We start from the raw sequence: 19,508 nt of genomic DNA, 5'->3' as shown, positions 1-19,508 counted from the left end.
TACCTGAGGTGTATTCATGCATTAAGCATATTTGTTTTTTGTTTGTTTTACCTGTTAGTTGAGCTATCTTTGGAGACCCTAGCAGCATGTGTTCAGTCTCCAGGGAAACCAACCCATAATTAGTATTTGTGTGTGTGCATGTGTGTGTGTGTGTGTGTGTGTTTCTGTATGTGTTTTTTAATAATCGACGGTAATGAGATGAGCGGAGGGGAGAATAATCCTGGATTAACAGCTTTAAAATGCATGTGTCGTCATAACAACATCCTGATTGGGACTTAATCACTGAAATACGGTCACACAAACACTCAGTAACCGTACCCACACACACACTTCAGCACAGCAACCACCAATTGTCCGTGCATCAGATAAACTGAAAGCTACAAGCTGTGTGTGCATGTGCTGTTTATCCCGTGTTGGTGCATGTGTGTATCGTTGACTTAATTAGAGAGTTAAGCGGGGTGCTCCTCTGAAGGGATTAAAGGGGGGAAATTATCAGAATCTGGAGACTTAAAGCTGAAACCAGTTAAACGGAAACAGGAGGAGGGAGATCAGGACTCGGAGGAAAAAGGAGTTTGAGAGACAGTTCTACTGTTATTATGCACATTCACATATTCACTTTTGTAAATTGTCCCCTTGAAGTCATGCCTAAGCACTCAAATTTTCTTGAAGTTGTAGAAGCAATTCTTTCAGACTCTCAAAGCCACAGTTGGGGTGTTTTTGAGTCATGTACACCCCGTTTTTGGGTGCAGGAAAGCTTTTATGCATATTCTGTGATACCAAGTGAGAACACCAGAAGGTGACAGAAATTCAAACAAGCAGGACAAAACAGACCAAGGACAAAATCGACTCCCCTGACTTGAAGATTGACAGACAGGAACTGCCTGTCGCTCACCTACATGACTTTCTTTATGCTGCAGCTGTGCATTCAAACTGTGAATTAACCACATAATGGGAGTGATGGTTATCTGACCCATGGGCTTTCTTGACCGCCACCACCAGAAGCCATGAATCAAGTGACCTTTATTGCTCTGCTGTGAAACGGTTTCCTGTATGGGATAGATTTCCTGCAGTAATGGATGGAGTGAGCCTGACCTGAGAATAGCTCTGCAGCAGATGGATTGATACGAAGGGTTAATACTCCCAGCTTTGTTGGGCTTAATACGATCATTAAAAGGTGATACCGTTTTTCTTGGCGTGGTCTTATTGGGAAAAAAGTGTGAGTTTCTTCTGATCAATATGGCAAGAGGTCAGTGTCCATTATATGATTCACTTCATTGTTTTAAATGAAATATTTGTTGAGGAAAACTTTGTGTGTGAACTGTTGTTTTTCACTGTAGTGTATTCTGCCGAAACTCATTACATCTCATAATTAACTCTCAGAAAAGTCATCTTCATCATTGATTTGTGTTCTTGGTCAATAAGGCTATTTTAGACTATCCCGCTGCTCCTATTGTCTGAGGATTGAATGTGTTCATGCATCTCTGCATGCCCGCAGTTTGTGTGTGTGTTGTTTTTTGCTTTGTGTGCGCACGCATAGTAATCTTTGGTGGGAACATCTGTCTCTCAGAGATAACATAACCGGGGAATTAGCCATGCTGTCTTACAACCAAGCATCACATCTCACTATTACAGCCCCCTAAATTATACCCTATTACACCTCTATCTGTGTGTGTGTGTGTGTGTGTGTATGTGTCTGTGCAGATGAGTGTAAGCAATGTGCTGACAGTGTCATGTCCTTGGGTGACTGTGCCAAGTTTAAGAGTATCACGGAGCCCACTACCTCCTCTAATCCTTAAATCCATCGTGGAACAGAATTCACACAGTTATTTCTACATAATGCAAGTCCCACACAAACAAGTTTCCTCAACAAGCGAGCCAAGCATGCAGTGAGTGAATAGGGTAAAACAAAAAACAAAAATAGGCTGCTTTTTCATAGGATAAAAGGTTTTTCTGGTACTGAATTATAAACAGTGATATATCTTTTTGATGTAAAAGCTCTAAACAGCCTGAAGCCACTTAACTTTCCATATATTGCACCTGCAGCAACAGCAGCGTCTCTTGACGCATCAGTGGTGACAGATTAGTCTTTGAACTGCTCTTTTACGGGAGTTCAAAAGTTAACAAAGTGATACTTCAACCTTAAATCAACAAAAATGCGGTATACTATATGATTAAATGATAAGACTTACTGGACTGACTACTCAACTAATGGAAACTGAAATGTCTAAAATTCAGATCTGGAGCAGCTCAGTCCTTTTCAACTTTATTTTCACTTCTAACTTTTGAATTTCACTTGCTGGCTCTGTAGAAGGGTTAGAACAGTAGAACAGTAGGCTATCTTTTCTGTTAGTATAAGTTCTCTTTACAGCCCAGACATTCAGGAGAAAGATGTAAATTGGAATGAACAACCTGCCGCTATATGTCACACTCTGCCACAACTCAGGAAAACTTTTAATGAATGTCAATGCGAGAGCAAAAGGTATGGGAAGGGTTTTCTTTGTGTAATAATAATACTGCAAAGCACAATGAGCTGTGAAGGTGTGTGCTGTATAACAGCATTCAAACATGTAGTCTCTGAATGAGGGAAATGGAGAGAACGAACTGTAATGGTGCCTTTTCTTCTGCACAGTCAGAGAACAGCCGGGGGAGCTGAACACAGCCCCACTGACCTGGTTGAATCAAAGAGAAGGGTAGGAGGCGAGACCACCAAAAAAAAGGGAAGAAAGGGATAGAGCAAGAGATGGGAAGTGTCTCATTAATACAGCATTGCAATTTAGGTCGATGGATCGCCTCAGTAGCCGTGAGGGGCTCTTTTTGCTCAATGCAATCTATGCCCACAATCTGACAATCAAACGTGCTGCCAAAAGAAGTGATCCTGCCACAGCGGCGAGCTCCCTGTGACTTGCTGGTGTATTTGACTGAGTGCCAGCTTTAGTTTTTATACCTCATTAATTCACAGGAGCGATAGACTGAGGAAACGGCTTTTTCTCGATCATAAATCAACTCACACTCTTGCGTGCATACACAAATTCACACATGCGCATACATACACACACACACACACACACACACACACACACTGCAGGCAACATGAACACACCAGGGGCCGAGTCTTAGGGCTTAGGTAATGATTTAATCAGTCACTGACAGAAACTACAGTGATATTGTGATTACTAATTTCCACATGAACCTTGTGTGGAAAACTTTGTATATGTGTATATGTTTCAATTTTGCCTTATAATAAAATACAGGCCTCCCTGTTTATAGATGAATGTGTTTTTAAAACAAATTTTTTCCATTTTTTGCTCGAATCTTGTTATTGCTTTTTAACTTTTTCATTCAGGTATGTGACTGTTTTCATGCATTTTCCCCCTTCAGACTGTGTCAGTGACTTTAATGCACATGAACCGGAGAGAAGATGAAGGAACAACCGTGAGTGGGTTGATTTTGTATTACCTCCCTGATTATCAGTATTGGAAGAGTGAGAAGTTGCGGCACATCTGAGTATCACTAAATTAAACTCTGGGATAAGAACAGAGCATTAGGGTGTGTGTGTGTGTGTGTGTTGGAGAGAGAGACAGAGAGAGAGAGAGAGGTAGAGATGGAGAGGTTTGATGCTGTAACAGCTGCTAATTATTGCTGCTCTATATTTCACACAGTCTGTTTGATCTCCTGTCCTGTGGAGCGAGATAGGGATTCTCTGTTTCTCACAAACTCACACATTTATGCACACACAGACACACACACACACACACACACACACATGCAGATACACATACACGCAGGCTCAGGGGTCACAAGGAGGAGAAAGAGGAATTGTGTTCTAATTACTGATTCTCTGCAGGAGTTATCTTATATTTCTAGCCAACACCTCAGTAGTGGGAGTGTATATTTTGTGCCTTGTTTTTGTGTCTGTATTTATGTCACCCCTATTGCTGTAGCCCCCCCCAAACACACCAATGTGCCACGCTGTGTTCACTGATATCACAGAGGGCAAATCAATCCAATCTCTCAAAGCATTCTGAGTAGTTCAAGTCCATAGACCATCTGGATGGCGCTCTGTTCTCTTCTGTGTTCTGCTCCCTGAGCGCCGGCCGCTGCAGTGATCAACTGTTTGGCAAGCAGCTTTAATACATCCGTGCCTTCACCAATCACAAGGCATGGATGCATAGCAACAGTTACTACCCACCATACATTTTGCAAGAAAGAAGCTCATCAGTGTTTCTTTAATGATGCAAATGATATATATGTATGTATATATGTATATTTTTTAATCTCACATCTATGATATTCAAGCACAACTTACACTTAAAACTGGTGCTCATTAAGTCTCTATTATTCTAAAACTGAGTGGATATTTACTGACTAGTGACATTGGGCATCCCCAGTGCGTTGAACCAAAGGTCAAAGTGGACATAATAATGAAATGTAGCCAAAGAAATGAGTCTCTTTGGACAAAATGATTTATCTGTTATACAATAAAAAAGCACTAATAGCATACAAAATATGGTACTTTTTAAAGGGCAGCATGTAACACTATGACTGATACAATAAAAGCACTTCCAGACTGATCCTTCTGTATTTTAGAAATGGTGAATAAAGGACTTTAAGTTTAAAGATTACTTTGCACACCTTTTTCTATTCAAATATATTGCTGCACCTGGCAGATAACTTATTAAATGTCACCATTACTTTTTCCTCAGACCCTTTATGATGGTGGTTTTCAGTCTGGGGATCAGGACCTTCAGATAATTACCAGTGTGGGAAATAAGAAAATCAAAATTATGCTACACAGCTTTTCTCCTATCTTTTTTTTTGTGTGTGTGTGTGTGAACTGATGCATGATAACATGATAAAACTTATTTTAATCAAAGCCTGATGAGTGAGAATCCCTCTGCAGTTGAAATGCTCACAATTCATAGACATGCACCCTGTGACAAGGGGTCACACACAGATATTGCATCATATTAAGGGATCAGGAGAGAAAGGTTTGGAACCACTGCTGTAAGATCTTATGAAGGACTCCAAGGAATTCTGGGCCCCACTTGGAGAAATGGTAAACCACACAGTATTAAATCTTCATGTGGAATCTGTTGCAACATGTTGCAGAATCACCATGAATCAGAGAAAGAAAAAAATTATTAAAGCCCATTTATTTTCACCCAAGTTTTAATGTAACAGATCCTTTTCATTCATTGCTGTCTCAACAAGTGATTTGTTAAATGCTGTGTTGGGAAAAAAAAAAAAATCATGACACACATGAATATGGAAAGTTGTTGTACTATTTGTATCGCTGAAGCCATTGAGTGTGGAATAAGCATAGAACTATACTGCTAAAGGTTAAATTCAACTTGAATTTTATTGTTTCCCATGATTCTAATGTTATCACTCACTGTCGGAATATTTACACTATAGAGACAAAACAAGTCTTTACATGTGTCAGATATGGAAATTAGTTGTTGTCCTTCCTACGGTGTATGTGTGCGTCATTTCTGAATTACCTCTATCTTACACACACAAATGCAGCATACACCAAGGTTAAAATAACTGTGCTATGCCCCCCAGTCCCTGGAACGTTATTTATGTTTGTTGAAAGTCACACTCTAACTCAGATAACCTGTATGAAATGGAGATAAGGGAAGAGTATTATCTATTTCTCTTGCCCCTCTTTCCCTGGCATGAAGGATACTTCAAAAGGCAGCTGGTCTGTCTGTGGTTCAGAAGGAAAAGAGAGGGTGACACAAGCCCAGCTTGTCTTTGAATAGCAGGTGCACCTTTCCCTTTATTCTGGGCCTGAATGAAGAATGATGGAAAAAGCAAAGGATCAAAGTCTGTTTTCTCACTGTCTGCTGCAACACAGCAGAGGCTAAATGGAGAAACAAATTTTCATTTGAAAAACAGTCAATAGTTGGGCTGTTTGTGTGTATGCATGCGTGCATGTGTTTGAGAGTGCATATGCAAGTAAGAGTTGGAGTTGTTACTAGTAAAAGCTCTGACACATCCCCATTTCAAATAGCAGGCCTCTGTCCAAACTAAAAATTCCTTCGTTCTCTCTCACCAGTCATTGTTGCCAAGGAGGATTAATAAACATGGCAGCCGCTCTGTGAAAATCATAACGCCTTCTGTTGAAACCTCACTGGCCACGCTCTGTCCATGAAAGGCTGAGGGTTCAGGGGTTGCAGCGCTACTGGGGAGAGTGGAGAGAGCGGGGTTGCGTGGAAAGCGGGGGACTGAGGGAGGAGAGGGATGGGGTGATGGGACAGCAGGATGGAAGGAAACAGGGAGGAGATGGAGAAGGGAGAGAGGTGAAGGTGATGTGGGAGGGAGGGGTGGATGGGGTGGGGGAGCGGGTGGGGGAGCTGAGCTGTGTGCGGGTGGAGGGCAGGGGAGGGGGGCGAGGTGGAGGAGGAGGAGGAGGAGGAGGGCGAGGAGGAAGGGGGCATGGATAGGGCTGTGTGTTGTAAAATGATGTGATGGAGGCTGGAGAGAGGAGGGGACGGCGGGAGAGGAGGGAGGCTGGGGACTCCCAGAGCCATGGGTTGAGCAAAGTTCTCTTGTGGGGTCACGTGTGGAAGTGGGAGACTGACCTGGAGGGCGTGCTGTGCTTGCGTTTGCATCGTGTCTGTGTGAATTGACTGGCTTTGAGGCTGTGAGGGGTTGTGCAAGGGTACAGGTACAGGTGTGTATTGTTCTTCCGGAGTCTCTGTCTGAGTGGTGTGTGTGTAGTTCGTCTCTGTGTGCGTGTCTGCACCCTCTTGCGTCTGTTCCAGGACTTTCTGCATGTGCTCTCTCGCCTGCTCTTGCAGGAGGCGATATTTGTCCATCTCCTCAGCGGTAAAGCTGATTGGCAGAGCTGTCTCTCCACCTGTCTGTTTGTCATCAATCCTAATCTGTGACATGCAGAGATTTGCCGTGCTGCTGGGGTTTGACTCAGCCGTGTCCAGAGGATGTTTCTGACTGTTGACGGCTGTTCCAGGATCCACTCTGCCGCCCTTAGCTTCCTCTTCCTCCTCTCCCTCCTTCTCCTGACTCTTCTCCAGCAGCCACTTTTTCCTCCTAGCCTTTCTCTGGATTGCAGGTAGTTTCCCAATGAGAGGAAGAAGCAATGTCCTAGCTGGTTTCTGTGGCAGAGACTTATTCGGGGATAGTCCTGGAGGAGTTGTGCCTGAGCTGCTTGTGGTGACGAGGGCAGAGGGTTTATGTCTGAGGTCAGATTGTGAACCGGGCTCTTTTAGATGTAAAGTACTTTTTTCACAATGGTGCGTATTGAGGCCTGGAGCTGCGGGAGCAAAAGAGGATCTGAGGGGAGAGGGATGAGAGAAAGAACTAGAAGTGAGTCCGGATGAAGTGGACACTGAGGAGCTCTGCCTCTTTGCCTCCTGAGGGACCTCAGATGAGAGTCCTGGAGCTCCCAAGGACGTCCTGCAGGAGCTAACTGTGAACCCATCCACTGTGACTCCTGAGCAGGTACTGCTCCTGCTCCACTCCCAGCTCAGCTCGGACATGCTGGTGCTACTGCAGGGGCTGCAGGAGCCTGGGCTGTGACATCTGCTGACCCGTGTGTTGATCACACTCTGGGGGCTGTATGTCTGCCTGCTTGCCCACCACTCAGGGCTGGAGAAGTGTCTGGAGCTTGAGCGTCTGGTGCCAGTACATCTCCACGCACAGCCCGGGCTGTCTCTGCTGTCAGCCCCTGTCCTGGAGCCTGACGTGGATCTGTGCATACCCCTGTCTTCCCAGCTGTCGTTGCTGCCCCATGTCCATCTGTCCACGCTGCACCTGTCCCAGTCTGCATCTTCTGTACTAAGATGTCTGCTCCTCCTGCCCCAGCTGCTAGGACTGGGGCTAAACCTTGCCGCCCGATCCCTCTCCACTGCCCTGTTTCTCGATCTCCACCCAGTCTTCGACCTGCCCTCCTCACTAACCTCAGGGCAGTTCCCTCTCACCCACTCCCACTGTTCTGTATCTGAAACCAGGCCTCTGTTTCTGCAACCTGAATGCCAACCCATTTCCCTGCCCCTCTCCTCCCACACCTCACGACGCCTCAAACTCTTCCTCTTACTATGAATGAATTTCCTGTCCCTGTGGGGGAGTTTTCTCTTTCTAGCCGGGCTGCCACCACAGCTGTTGTCAGGGTAACAGCAGTCAATGAAACTCCTGGGGTTGCTATGGTGACCCCTTTCCCAAAACAGCTTTGAGTTACATCCTGGTGAGAAGGAGTGTAAGGAGAAGTGAGACCGCCAGGGAAAAGTCACGGCGTCTCGCTTTCCCTCCCCCTCGGTGTCTCTGTCTGCTGTGTGTCTGGTGAGCTGGGAGTAGGCACTGCAGTGCTCTGCCTGCTCTCTGTCGGGCTGTAGCTGGGACTCGGTGCTGTGGCTCCTGTGAGGCCTCCTCTTCCTGACAGAGACAGATACTGGCTCAGCCTCACATCTCCCCGGGAGACAGCTGCTCCCTGCTCTCTGCACCCTCCTCCCCGTCCTCGTCTCCCCGCTCTCCCTTTGCCTCCTTTTCTTCCCCCAGCTCCCTCCAGCTTCTCCTCTCCCCTCTCTGCCAGCGGCGACCGTAGAGACGACGCTCCTCACTTTGCACCTCGCTGATTGGCGCTTCTTTGAAGCTTTTTCCCTCTCACTCCTCTTGCTCTTTCCCAGCTTACGTTTCTTTGCCCTAGCTTTCCTCATTTTGTGTGACACTTCTGAGACACCCACATACGACTGTGGAGCGCTGGCACACTCGCACATTGTCTCACTCCCACACTCACACCTGGATGGGCTGATGTACATCCCCTGTGTGCCAGACTGGGTGACAGACTCTAATTTACAGCTCAGGGCTGTGATGGCTCTCTCCCTGATCCCTCTCCCACCCCCTAATCTGCCTCCCAGAGGATTCTGGGAGTTTGTGTCAGAGCTGTCACTATGGGCAGGGTCAAATGGATGGGAAGCTGCCCTCACACAATTCTCCATACTTAGCCTGCATCTTTCTCTTTCTGGTCCTGTGTCTGATGATGAAAGGTTTTTTTTTAGGAACAGGTGTGCTTTTGTCTCCACGTCGATATCTTGCTCTGCCTTGAAATTCTCCTCAGCTATTTTCTGTCTGGGTGCTCTCAACTCATGTCTTGTCTGTCTTTGTAAACAGGAATGAGCGTCTGGTGTAAGAATAACTGACGCACACAGGTTTGATTCATCTGAGGGAGCACACAACTGATTCTGCTCTGACTCCCGCGGTTCCTCTGTGAGTTGTTCTGGTCGTTGGGGGTTCGAACAGAGTGGGTTGCAGCTGTAGGAAATGTGCGGTTGAGACTTGGTGAACTTAAGCAAACTGACAGGCCATCTCAGACGGGTAGAGCCGTCTTTCCCCAGCACACACACGTGCTGAGCCCCCTCCCTTCCCGTCTCCATTTCTGGCTTCCTCTCCATTTCACTATCTGTGTGTTCAATGTCCATTTGTGCCCCCTCTAGTGCTGTGCCCCATACGGTCACCTGGGTATGTGATGGAGAGAATGGTGAATCCTGGCTAGGTGCTACTATGGAAAAAAGAGAGCGTCCTTCCACTATGTCTGTCTTTTCAATCTCCTCCTCTTCTGTCACAGCTTCTCTGGGGATTGGCCCCTCGTCGCTTGGTCCAGCGCTGTCAGAGCTAGGCTTACGCTTTTCACTCTCGTTGTGTTTCCTCTCCTCTGCTGCCCCGATTTCCCTGTCGATGTCCTCCATTATTCCCTTTATCCTTTCTTTCATTTGCTCCCTCTTCTCTCTCTCCTCCTCCTCGACGTCCGAGAAGACGGAGGCAGAAGGCTCCAGCCTGGGACCCCTGCGCGAGAAGCAGAAAGACACGCCAAGCCTGCCTCCCACTCTCCCTCGCCCGGGGAGAGGCAGCTGGGGATACAGGCCCAGGCAAGACTGGGGGGTCACCGCAGGAGGATCTGTACTGGATGCCGGATGTGTGATTAGCGGGGACTCTGCTAGAGCGGTGGCCAATGGTATTTGGCAAGGAGATTGGCATGGATCTTCTGGCTGGTGGCTGAGAGTAGCTGTCCTGCTTTGCGTGGGACGGGGTCGCTGGGTGTGGTTGGAGGGCTCAGGTTTGTCATCAGGGCTGTGGTCTCTCTGGTCCACGTCTCTGTCCTGCTGGTGATTCACAGCCCTGACCGTACTTCGTATTCCATAATTCCTTCCTGGGACTCTGCAACATGAAGACACAGGACAAATATACGTGACATTAGTTTAGCTTAATTACACTTGACTTCACTTTAGCTTGGCTCAGCTTAATTAATCCCCGGATAATCTTGTTTTTGCTGACCTCCACTTCCTGCAGCAATGTACAGGTATGCTCTAAGATCCTGTGACATCACGTTGGGTGTGGTCACAGATGTAACAAAGCACACATCCTGATGTACTTAATGATATACTAAAATCTGACAATACATAATATACAAGGATAGCACACTTGAGACAATTACTTGAGACATAACAAATTATGATTATGATGTGTTTTTATCATGCACTGATTTCACAAGTAGACTTATCATTTAGTGGGGATTGTTTACTGATGTTTGAGTGCCGGAAAGTATTGGCTAGAACACTGGGACATTTCTTTGGCTGGGTCATGATGACTTGGATGTGTTGATGTTAACGTGGCGTCATCATCAGTTCTTAGGAAACTTTGGGAACAGGGTCTATTAGGACTTTGGGGATTGTTGATGTTCCTGCACCTTTGCCAAAGGGTGGTTTTGAGTTCGAATTGAAGAGAAATGATTTCTTTGCAGAGGTTTTAAAATCTTGCACTTAACACTCAGAGTTGTATGTAACTGTACTCTCTGTGATCACATTAAATGATGATAAAGGAGCATTTCACCTGATTCACCTCTGGGTTCAGAATTATATCTTAATTAAGGTTATAGAGAGATTTCTCCCTCACACAATTATGAGTCAGTTAGTCATGAGTTATTAGTTGCACCCACAGATGCGTAGTAATAGTGCAAGTAACGTAGATAATGCACTCATCATTGAAACTGTATAAATTAGACCAAATTTTGACGTACATTAGATACACATACAGGCATGTAGAGGGATGTATTGTCTGTAATAATACACGGCCATGATGTAGCCTATTTTAATACTACAGACATTAGTACTGAGGTATTGTAATAATGCAAGATGCAGGCTATAGAAAGAAAGACAGAAAGAAAGAGGCACTGTGGAAGATATATATGTGCAGTCATAGTAATGCTGTTCACATATCATCACCTGATTGTAGGAAAACATATTTAATTGCACAGGGAATAGGTGCAATCAAGTTGATTATTACGTGATGCATTGTTGTTTTTATCAGTTGTTTTGATTGCTTTAGGTGTGCAAACCCTGAGGCAAGTTTTGTCTTTCAACTTGTTTCATTCATTTTATTTACTTCTTTTTAAAAAAAGTCAAACTTTTATTCTATTATTCATTCTTTTCTAAAACTCCATCTCCTCCTACAAATCATCTCCTCTCGGAGTGTCAGCAAGAATGTGTCTTCATGTTATATTTACCTCACCTGTGGCCTATCTAGGCCAACTGAGTGCTCTCACATCTGTAGATGCATCCATCAAATCCACGAAACGTTGACTGGATGTGACATGCTCTAACCCCTCTGGACTTCTGCCCTTGGTCTCATTACACACACACACCAGACACCACACACACGCACACACACACACACACACATACACACAAATACACAGTAAGCCCACTCACCGCTGAGTTTCCTGTTGCAGCTGGGCGAGCTGGTGCAGGCGTCTGAGAGCCTTCTCCTCTTTGCGCTGGTCCTTCCATGATTTTGAGGCCACGTTGCGAGCAAATTCTCTGTGCTTGAGTTCCTTCAGCCTCTGCGGGAAATGAAAATTAAAGGGCATGGAGGGATGTGCAGAAAGGGTATGTGGAATGTGGGGGTGGGGGGTGGTGATGAAGAAGGGAGACACAAGAGCGGGACAAAGAGGAGAGAGATTAGTTTTAGGAGGCTCTCTGCAGGCAGCTGTCTTTCAAACCATACACATCAGTCAGTAGCGTTTGCAGATGTTCTCCTCCAAAGCTCATGTCCAATTAACTCCATTCAGCCTGGAAGAAAGCGGTTTTTCCTCCAACACGCAGCTTGAGAGCAAACACAACACAAGTGGTGAATAGTAGATTACAGATGCATTTGAGTGACATGAGTGATTTAATGATGATGATGCTCTTTCTGAGTCTGTTGGACTGACATTTTTCCCTTTGCCCAGGCTTCTTCAGTCTTTCTAAAATGTTTAACGCTTCACCAGTCATTGTAGCTCAGTTTGAGAGAACTTCTGATCCAATGACATGTGCATTTGAGCTGCAGTGTACCAAAGGCATTGATTTGCTGATGCTGAAATTACACATCATCAAACACAAAGGCACGGCCACTGATCACTGGCAAATTAACTATGATGGTCAGAGATTTCACTTTGAAAAAGGCTGGACCACTGCATGAGCTCAGTCCGTGTATGTGTGTGTGACACAGCCATGTACACAAAAGCAAAAAATTATTTTTGAGCAAACTGGTGGGTCTTCACCTGCATTATAGTGAAGAAAAAGTAACAATTAGCTCTGTTTTGTATCTGAATGTCTTGTGTGTGTGTGTGTGTGTGTGTGTGTGTGTGCACATGCATGTGTTTGTGTGAAACCATATGTCTATAGCCATAGGTGCACAAGTCCTCTAAGGGAAACAATGATTCATGCCTCTCTCTCTGGTTTCCTTTTCTGACACACTTTAATCCCTGCTTTATCCATGCTTGGCAGGTATGTGTGTGTGTGTGTGTGTGTGTGTGTGGATGCTGGTGTGTTGCTTTTTCTCTGTGTATGAGTGTCTTTGTGTGTCTGAAGGCTAAGGAGGGACTCAGGAGTTTGGGAATAACTGCAGTATCGTGCACCACCATCCCTCCTATCTCCTGTCTTATTCTCTTTTGCTTCCCAGTATATTTTAGCCACCTCAGTGTATCCACCCATGGCTTATAAATTCAGGATTTGTTGTTTATTTTATATATTTGTGAACTTATCCTGTAGTATAAGTTGCAACAGGATTACACCACTCTCACTTTTAGATTATGTTACCCTATTATCTACCCATGCAGTATGTATCATGCACACACGCACATATGCACTCATCAGATTAGCCCCTCAGACATCAGATTTATTTATACACTCACTCTCTTTCACACCCAGATCTTATGCGGGAGCTGACAGTCGTCAGGTTAATCTCTGCTGAGTCTTACACAAGCGGGTGTCTTTTTACATTATCACTCGATGCTTAACATCCCACTGTCAGCTCACTGAAGACAGCATTAAGTATGTGCCAATGGAGGAGCACTAGTGGGTTTATATCCCTTAAACATACATGTCCTACACTATAGGTGCTCGTGCATTGTAGATGTATGTGATCTTATACTGTATGAATGTGTGTGTTTGTTATGGTGGGGTAAGGAGCTTTGAGGGACTTTGATGCCAAACTCATTCTATGGGAAATATTAATCATGTTCAAGCAGAGAGGCATACATAATGAACTACTGCGGACGAGCCAGGAAAGGGGAGGGAGAGGGTAGGAAGAAAAGATCAGAGCCGTAGTACTGTAGTTGTCCGTGGCAATGACTGAGAGAGCAAGAGCAGTCTGTAATAGATGGAACGTATGAAGATGAATACTTCTCCTTCAGTTTGCATTTGCACTCTGCCAGGTTATTGTTCTCTCTTAAAAACAGGTCCCACTGCAGGCAAACCTGTAACTATATTTAGAGCACAAAACAAAATATTGCACACAGAACCATTTTCAGTCAGCTCACAGGGCAGAGATATTTCCGTTTCCTACATTAAAGCGGATACTTTTGTCTTCAAAGATGATGTCATGTCCCCAACAGCAGGAAGTTATATTACTCCTTCTCTCCCACATGCCAGTCTAGCTATGTGCTGTGAAGCTCAATCCGTCCGTCAAATCCTCGATCAATATTCCTTTAGATGTGTTAAGGAGTGCTCAGGCTGAGGCAACTATGGATGAGTCAGAGTTGATTCATATCCACCAGGGCCTTAGAATGAGGGATGATGTATTCTTAGGTAGCATGTGAGGGGCCATGCTAATGGGCTGATTGCTCTTTTATTTAAAAGGGAGAGTAATTCTGTTATAATGAGCAATTTTTGTAATCAGCAGTAAATGCTGATAAAGCGCTGCATTCAGACATGTTTATCCCTGAATCGATGACAAGGAAAGGAGACAGCGCAAACGCAATCAGCTTCCATTCTCCAAAGCCAATACTCCTGCAGGGAAGCTGTCTTCAGCTAGAATTTCATCTGTTGTCTGCTCAGTAGGCAGAGTGTGCATGCATGCCTCAATGTGTGTGTGTGTGTGTGTGTGTGTGTGTGTGTGTGTGTTCCTGCAGTGCCAGTGGCTACTGTCAGCTCAGTGCCTCATGCAGCTCGTTTCATGTGCCTGCCGCTGGCTAAAACAAAGCATTAACATTGGCCCGCAGTTGCTTCAATTCATTTTCAAAGAACAATGACAGAGGAGGAACAGTCTTATTTAATGTTTATTTCATGTTGCACAGTGTGGGCGTTCAGAAGTGGGAAGCGGCTTGGCTTGGTTGAGAGATTGCCTGTGTCTCAGGACGAGTGTGTACACGGGTAAGCGCATGTCTGTATGTTTTTGTATGTGAGTGTATGTCTTGGCATGACAACAAATAGCTGTAGGAGAATGTGCTATCAGGAGAACCTTCAGCTTGTTAGTCCAGAGTGGAGGTTGTGTATGAAAATGGATGTGAAAGCAGAACGCAGGAGAAAACCTGCTGCCGGGCCTTTTCCTAATGGTCCATTGGCCTCATCCTGTCCAAACTGGAATAACAAAATCATACTTGAGCTATGACTAACAGCTCCATGTTTTATTTGGTACAGAATATTTATTTTTCTTTTGAAGGAAGTACAAATTGAGGAATAAAGTGAATTTTGTAACAGTGCATTTATGTACCAGATACATACAAATCAACTGCTCTAAACTTTGAACTAGAGAAAAAAAACTTCTCTGTGTATCATAAATTTGGAACTTGGAGATTCAGTAATATTTAAATACTGTGCACATTCTGATTTTTTTTTTTATTGTTTTCATTCTAGTTTCTTCAGTTGCTCTTTACTGGCTCCTTGGCTTAGAACAACGAGTAAAATCACTATCTAGGATAATATATGGTACATATATGGTCCACATAACATATAAAACATGAATATAAAAACATGAGATATTTCCTGATTTGATGAAATAATAATGTTTATAGTCACAGGGGTGGGTTATCACTTGAATGCATTTCCACATATGGGGTTTTGATATAGTCAGAAGAGAGAAAATATGTTTGATTATTATTGTTATCACACACACAGCAGTGGCATCTGTGGGACCCCAAAAGTCAAAAAAGCCAATGTCAATCAAATTTCTTTCTTATTTACTATGCCTATATATAGTTCCTCTATTTCTGTTTTTCCTGCTTGATATTATACTGCTTACAGTAGAGGCTTATTATATAGTTTTTGTATTGCTTTTTAGCTACTATGACATCATCTATAAAGTCTGTCTTATCTTATCTTATCTTATCTTATTAGCCTGTTTAAATGTTTAAATCAAAATTTTCCATTTTAACAGCCTCTATACTCATGCTTTGTAAATGGAGATCTAAAATATAAATGCAGTGCTATGTATGTCTACCTGGCTAGAGTTGTTCCACCTCTATGGGTGTGCTTGTAAGAGATGATGCAGTTGTCACACTCCTACTGTTACCTGCTGGGAAACTGTGCCCAATGGGCAGATTGACGTGGAAATGTTACATAGCTTTCCATCAACACACATAGTCCTAACACACCCGAAATTCATGGTGAGAGATCATAAAAAAAAAGTATGCTTGCGTGCCTGTGTGCTGTCGCATGACACGTGTGTGTGTCTGTGTTTGTGTGTGTGTCTAGCTGTAGCACAGGTGCATCCCATATACCTGTTTGTGTGCATGGTCGTAGGAGTTGATGTGGTTGTCAAACTCCTGGTGTCTGAGGTACTGCTTGTCACACAGCTCACAGTAGAAAAGAGCCTTCAGATCCTCCACTGAGCAGCCCAAAGCCCGCTCTGCACGCTCCTGGAGAAAGGGAGAGATAGAGAGGATGAGTGAGAGTGGTTTCTTTTTTTAGGGGTGGGGGGGTGGGTGGTCGAGACAGATGCATAAACAGATAGAGACACAGAGGGTTGGAGGGGTAGAGATAGAGAGCAAGAGGAGTAGGGGGTGGGTCAGAAGAATGGCAGATTGTTGGCCATTTAGAGCAAATCTGCATCTCAGAGACATCAGCAGTAATAGCCTCTACATGTGCTCTGCATAAAACTGTTAAACGGCTTCCCATTAAAGTACACTGCTTTTGCTGCTGCTGCTGCTGCAGGTTGGACAGAGGCACTGAAGCTCTGTGCTCATGGCAACTTGAGCCTGGGGACACATTTAATACAGCCGCTATAATAGAAACCTGCGTAAGTACTGTAATGGCAAATAGTCTGAGTCTGACTGCAGAGAAAGAGGCAATTGTGGCTGAACGACAAAAAACTGAGCATCTAAAATGTGCAACTTAGACTTTTGTATACTGGCAAAATCATGTGCACGTGAAGAAGAAAAAGTTCCAGACAAATACACTTACACACACACACACACATACATAAAGTTGCATAAATAGCACATGGACAGACAGATACACACACACACGCACTGCGCAAATGGCACATGGACCTCAGGGGATAAATCGCTTGTCTGCATGCTCACATCAGCCAGAGGGCTTTTTTTTTTTTTTTTTTTTGGGTCTGAGGACAAGCACGGTGTTGTGTACAATAGATGTGTGTGCTTGCTTGCGTATACGTGTGTGTGTGTGGCGTTTGCGTGTGTGTTAAGGGATGTGTGTGCATTCATGCCATGCTCTGCTTCAGAATGTAATTTCCCTCAGGCTAGGGGCTGCCAATAAACACTATTGAATTCTGTTCTACACTGACATGATGGGAATTTAATTTGAGCTTGTCACTTCTCTCTCTCCTTCTCTGCTTCTTTCCTTCCCTTTGTCCATCTCCTACTCTTTCTCCCACTCTTTGCTAGCTCTTGTTTTGCCCCAGACCCCCCCCCCACTCCAACTCACTCCGTTTCTCCTCTCCTTTATCTCCACTTGTATCCCCCCTCTATTTGCGTTTTCCTCTCTCTCTAACTTGCTTCTTTTCTGTTTGGTGAGCCCTGGGTCATGCAGTGACAGAGTCTATTGGCCCCAATTTGCTTCAGTAATATGCCTGCACACAGGAACAGAGGTGAGAGGAAGAGAGAGGGAGGATAGCAATGCAGGCAAGAGGAGAAATGACCCTTGCCTGCCCTCGCGCACACACACACACACACACATGCACAGATACACATACACACACACACGTAAGCACCTCAGCATCACTATCACTAAAGGGTCTAACAATCCCTGTCGTACATGCCATCAGTTTTCACACATATAAATGCTATATCCATGCCTGCATACACATGTACACACACACACACACACACACACACACACACACACACACACACATACAGGAAGAAAAACGTCCTTCCTCTGGCCTGTTCTGTCTGCAGGTGAATAGCTTGTAGTCATAGAGGGTGAAGTGTAGGGGAGGCTGAAGGAGCGATCAGGCTGACAGAACTCTCCTATACTTAAATCAGCAGAGGGGTAACTAATACACATTGATCCTGTGTTGTTTGGTGCGCGTGTGTTTGTGAGTGTGTGTGTGCACCCGCCATGGTATCGATCCGCCTCGCAGGCTTAAGTCACGACCAGGAAATGATCCAATCACCGCAAGAGGCCTTCCTTTGAGTGCTGCAGGGGTGATGAGATTGAGATAATGAATGCTGCGTAGTTGTCAACCTTTGGGCTTATTCATGATTACACAGGAACTGCATATGTCTTCATATGTGTACTCATTATATCATATGTGTGAACATGTGTGCTTGTGTATATTTTTGTGCGCACTCCCTCTTGTACTCCCTAACCCTTTCTTCTCACCTCTCGCCATTCTGTCAGGGTAATTATTTTGAATAGTGGAATATATATGGAAAGAGAGGTCTACACAAGAAAAGGTGTTAATGCACCAAAGCAGAAATATGTGCTTGAGTGTGTATTTATGTGTGTGTGAAGTCACAAGCTATTTGTTTGTGTCAGAGGCATCCTGACATACAATTCTTCCTTTTCCTGAAGAAAATTAAAAACAAACATGAGAGTTTTTATTTGCTTTAAATGTATACTCTTCATATAATTTCTTCTAACATGCTTAGAAACACTTCCAGAAATACATCTACACGTTCAGTGCACCCGCACAAACACACACACTTACGCATGCACAGTCACACACAGCCTGTCAACCTGATATACCAGTGCTAAATTAATCTAGACCTCAATTTACCTCAGTAGCATAAATCTGTTTGCACAAAAAATACAAGTGATATCTGCAGACCTGAATGGACGGTGATTGTTTGCATGATTATGTGTGTGAGTGTTTGTGGAAGGCTGTGAATGTGAATGTGTTTCCATGCCCTTTTTTTTTCTTCTTTTCTTTTCGCTTATCCTCAATTTGTGGGAGAAGTGCCATGCTATCCCTCTTTATAGCTGATATTATGCCACAAATAAGAGTCATTATGGACCATAACGGGAGTTTCAGACACAAACGCATGTAATTTAATGTCTTGAGCTACTGTGGAAATGAACAGGTCACGCTAAAAGTGTTTTATACACGTGGTCTGTCAGCGCTTGAGAATGTGTGCTCTGGGAACTAATGATATACACTATATCCTTGAAAAAAAAAAAAAACTCTTCAGAAAGAAATGATCCCTCGAGGAACCTCTGGGAGTTTGTGTGGACTGAAACTGTGACGGAACCTTTCTGATGCAATCACCTTGTCACCGCCATCATACCCATTAAAACTGCCCTCTTGGTTTTTTTTGGATGTCTGACTTTTATGGCACATAAAATCAAAAGGTTCAACCTTATTAGTTGCTTCAAAACTGCTGATGTGCACAGGAAATCAGACTCCTATTAGACCATATGCTACTTAGTATCATAACTCTTATTAGCATCTTGACAGTGAGTTGAGGTGGAACCATGTCAGGGACACAAAGAGATGATGAGATGATGCAGGATGTTTAAGGACAGGCTTGTATTTGCAAAACTTTTAAATACATAAATGCAAATTTACAATGTCATTTATAATTGAAATGGTTTAAGAGGTTATGCATTCTAAAATACAGAAGAAAAAGAATGTGAATAAAGCATAACTTTCATACTCAGAGTAGTCAAGAGAGCAGAAAATAGTCAGAGGGCATCTTTTCATTTGCAGTCTACATGTACATTTTATTTATAGTGATTTAAATATTTTCAGTGCCATATAGTTTGTTTAGCTTTAATTAATTAATTTAAAATGAAGAATTAAAATAGTGTTCAGCCACCTACTGTACT

The 19,508-nt window shown here is 44.0% G+C and overlaps 1 protein-coding gene across 1 annotated transcript in view; it reads right to left on the bottom strand.

Annotated features, from left to right (window-relative positions):
* Positions 1-5,006: 5,006 nt before the first annotated feature.
* Positions 5,007-19,508, bottom strand: part of LOC108892093 (G patch domain-containing protein 8) — a 31,400-nt gene continuing 16,898 nt past the window's right edge. The window contains exons 3-5 of the mRNA XM_051075774.1: positions 15,995-16,132; positions 11,727-11,857; positions 5,007-10,176 (exon numbers count right to left, since the gene is read on the bottom strand). Coding sequence (XP_050931731.1) covers positions 6,111-10,176; positions 11,727-11,857; positions 15,995-16,132 — 4,335 coding nt within the window. The 3' untranslated portion in view covers positions 5,007-6,110. The remainder of the gene's footprint in view (positions 10,177-11,726; positions 11,858-15,994; positions 16,133-19,508) is intronic.

The sequence above is a fragment of the Lates calcarifer genome, linkage group LG15, assembly GCF_001640805.2.
Source record: "Lates calcarifer isolate ASB-BC8 linkage group LG15, TLL_Latcal_v3, whole genome shotgun sequence".
Lineage (NCBI taxonomy): Eukaryota > Metazoa > Chordata > Actinopteri > Centropomidae > Lates > Lates calcarifer.
Note: the sequence above shows the minus strand (reverse complement) of the source record. Positions and strands in the feature narration are given on the sequence as shown.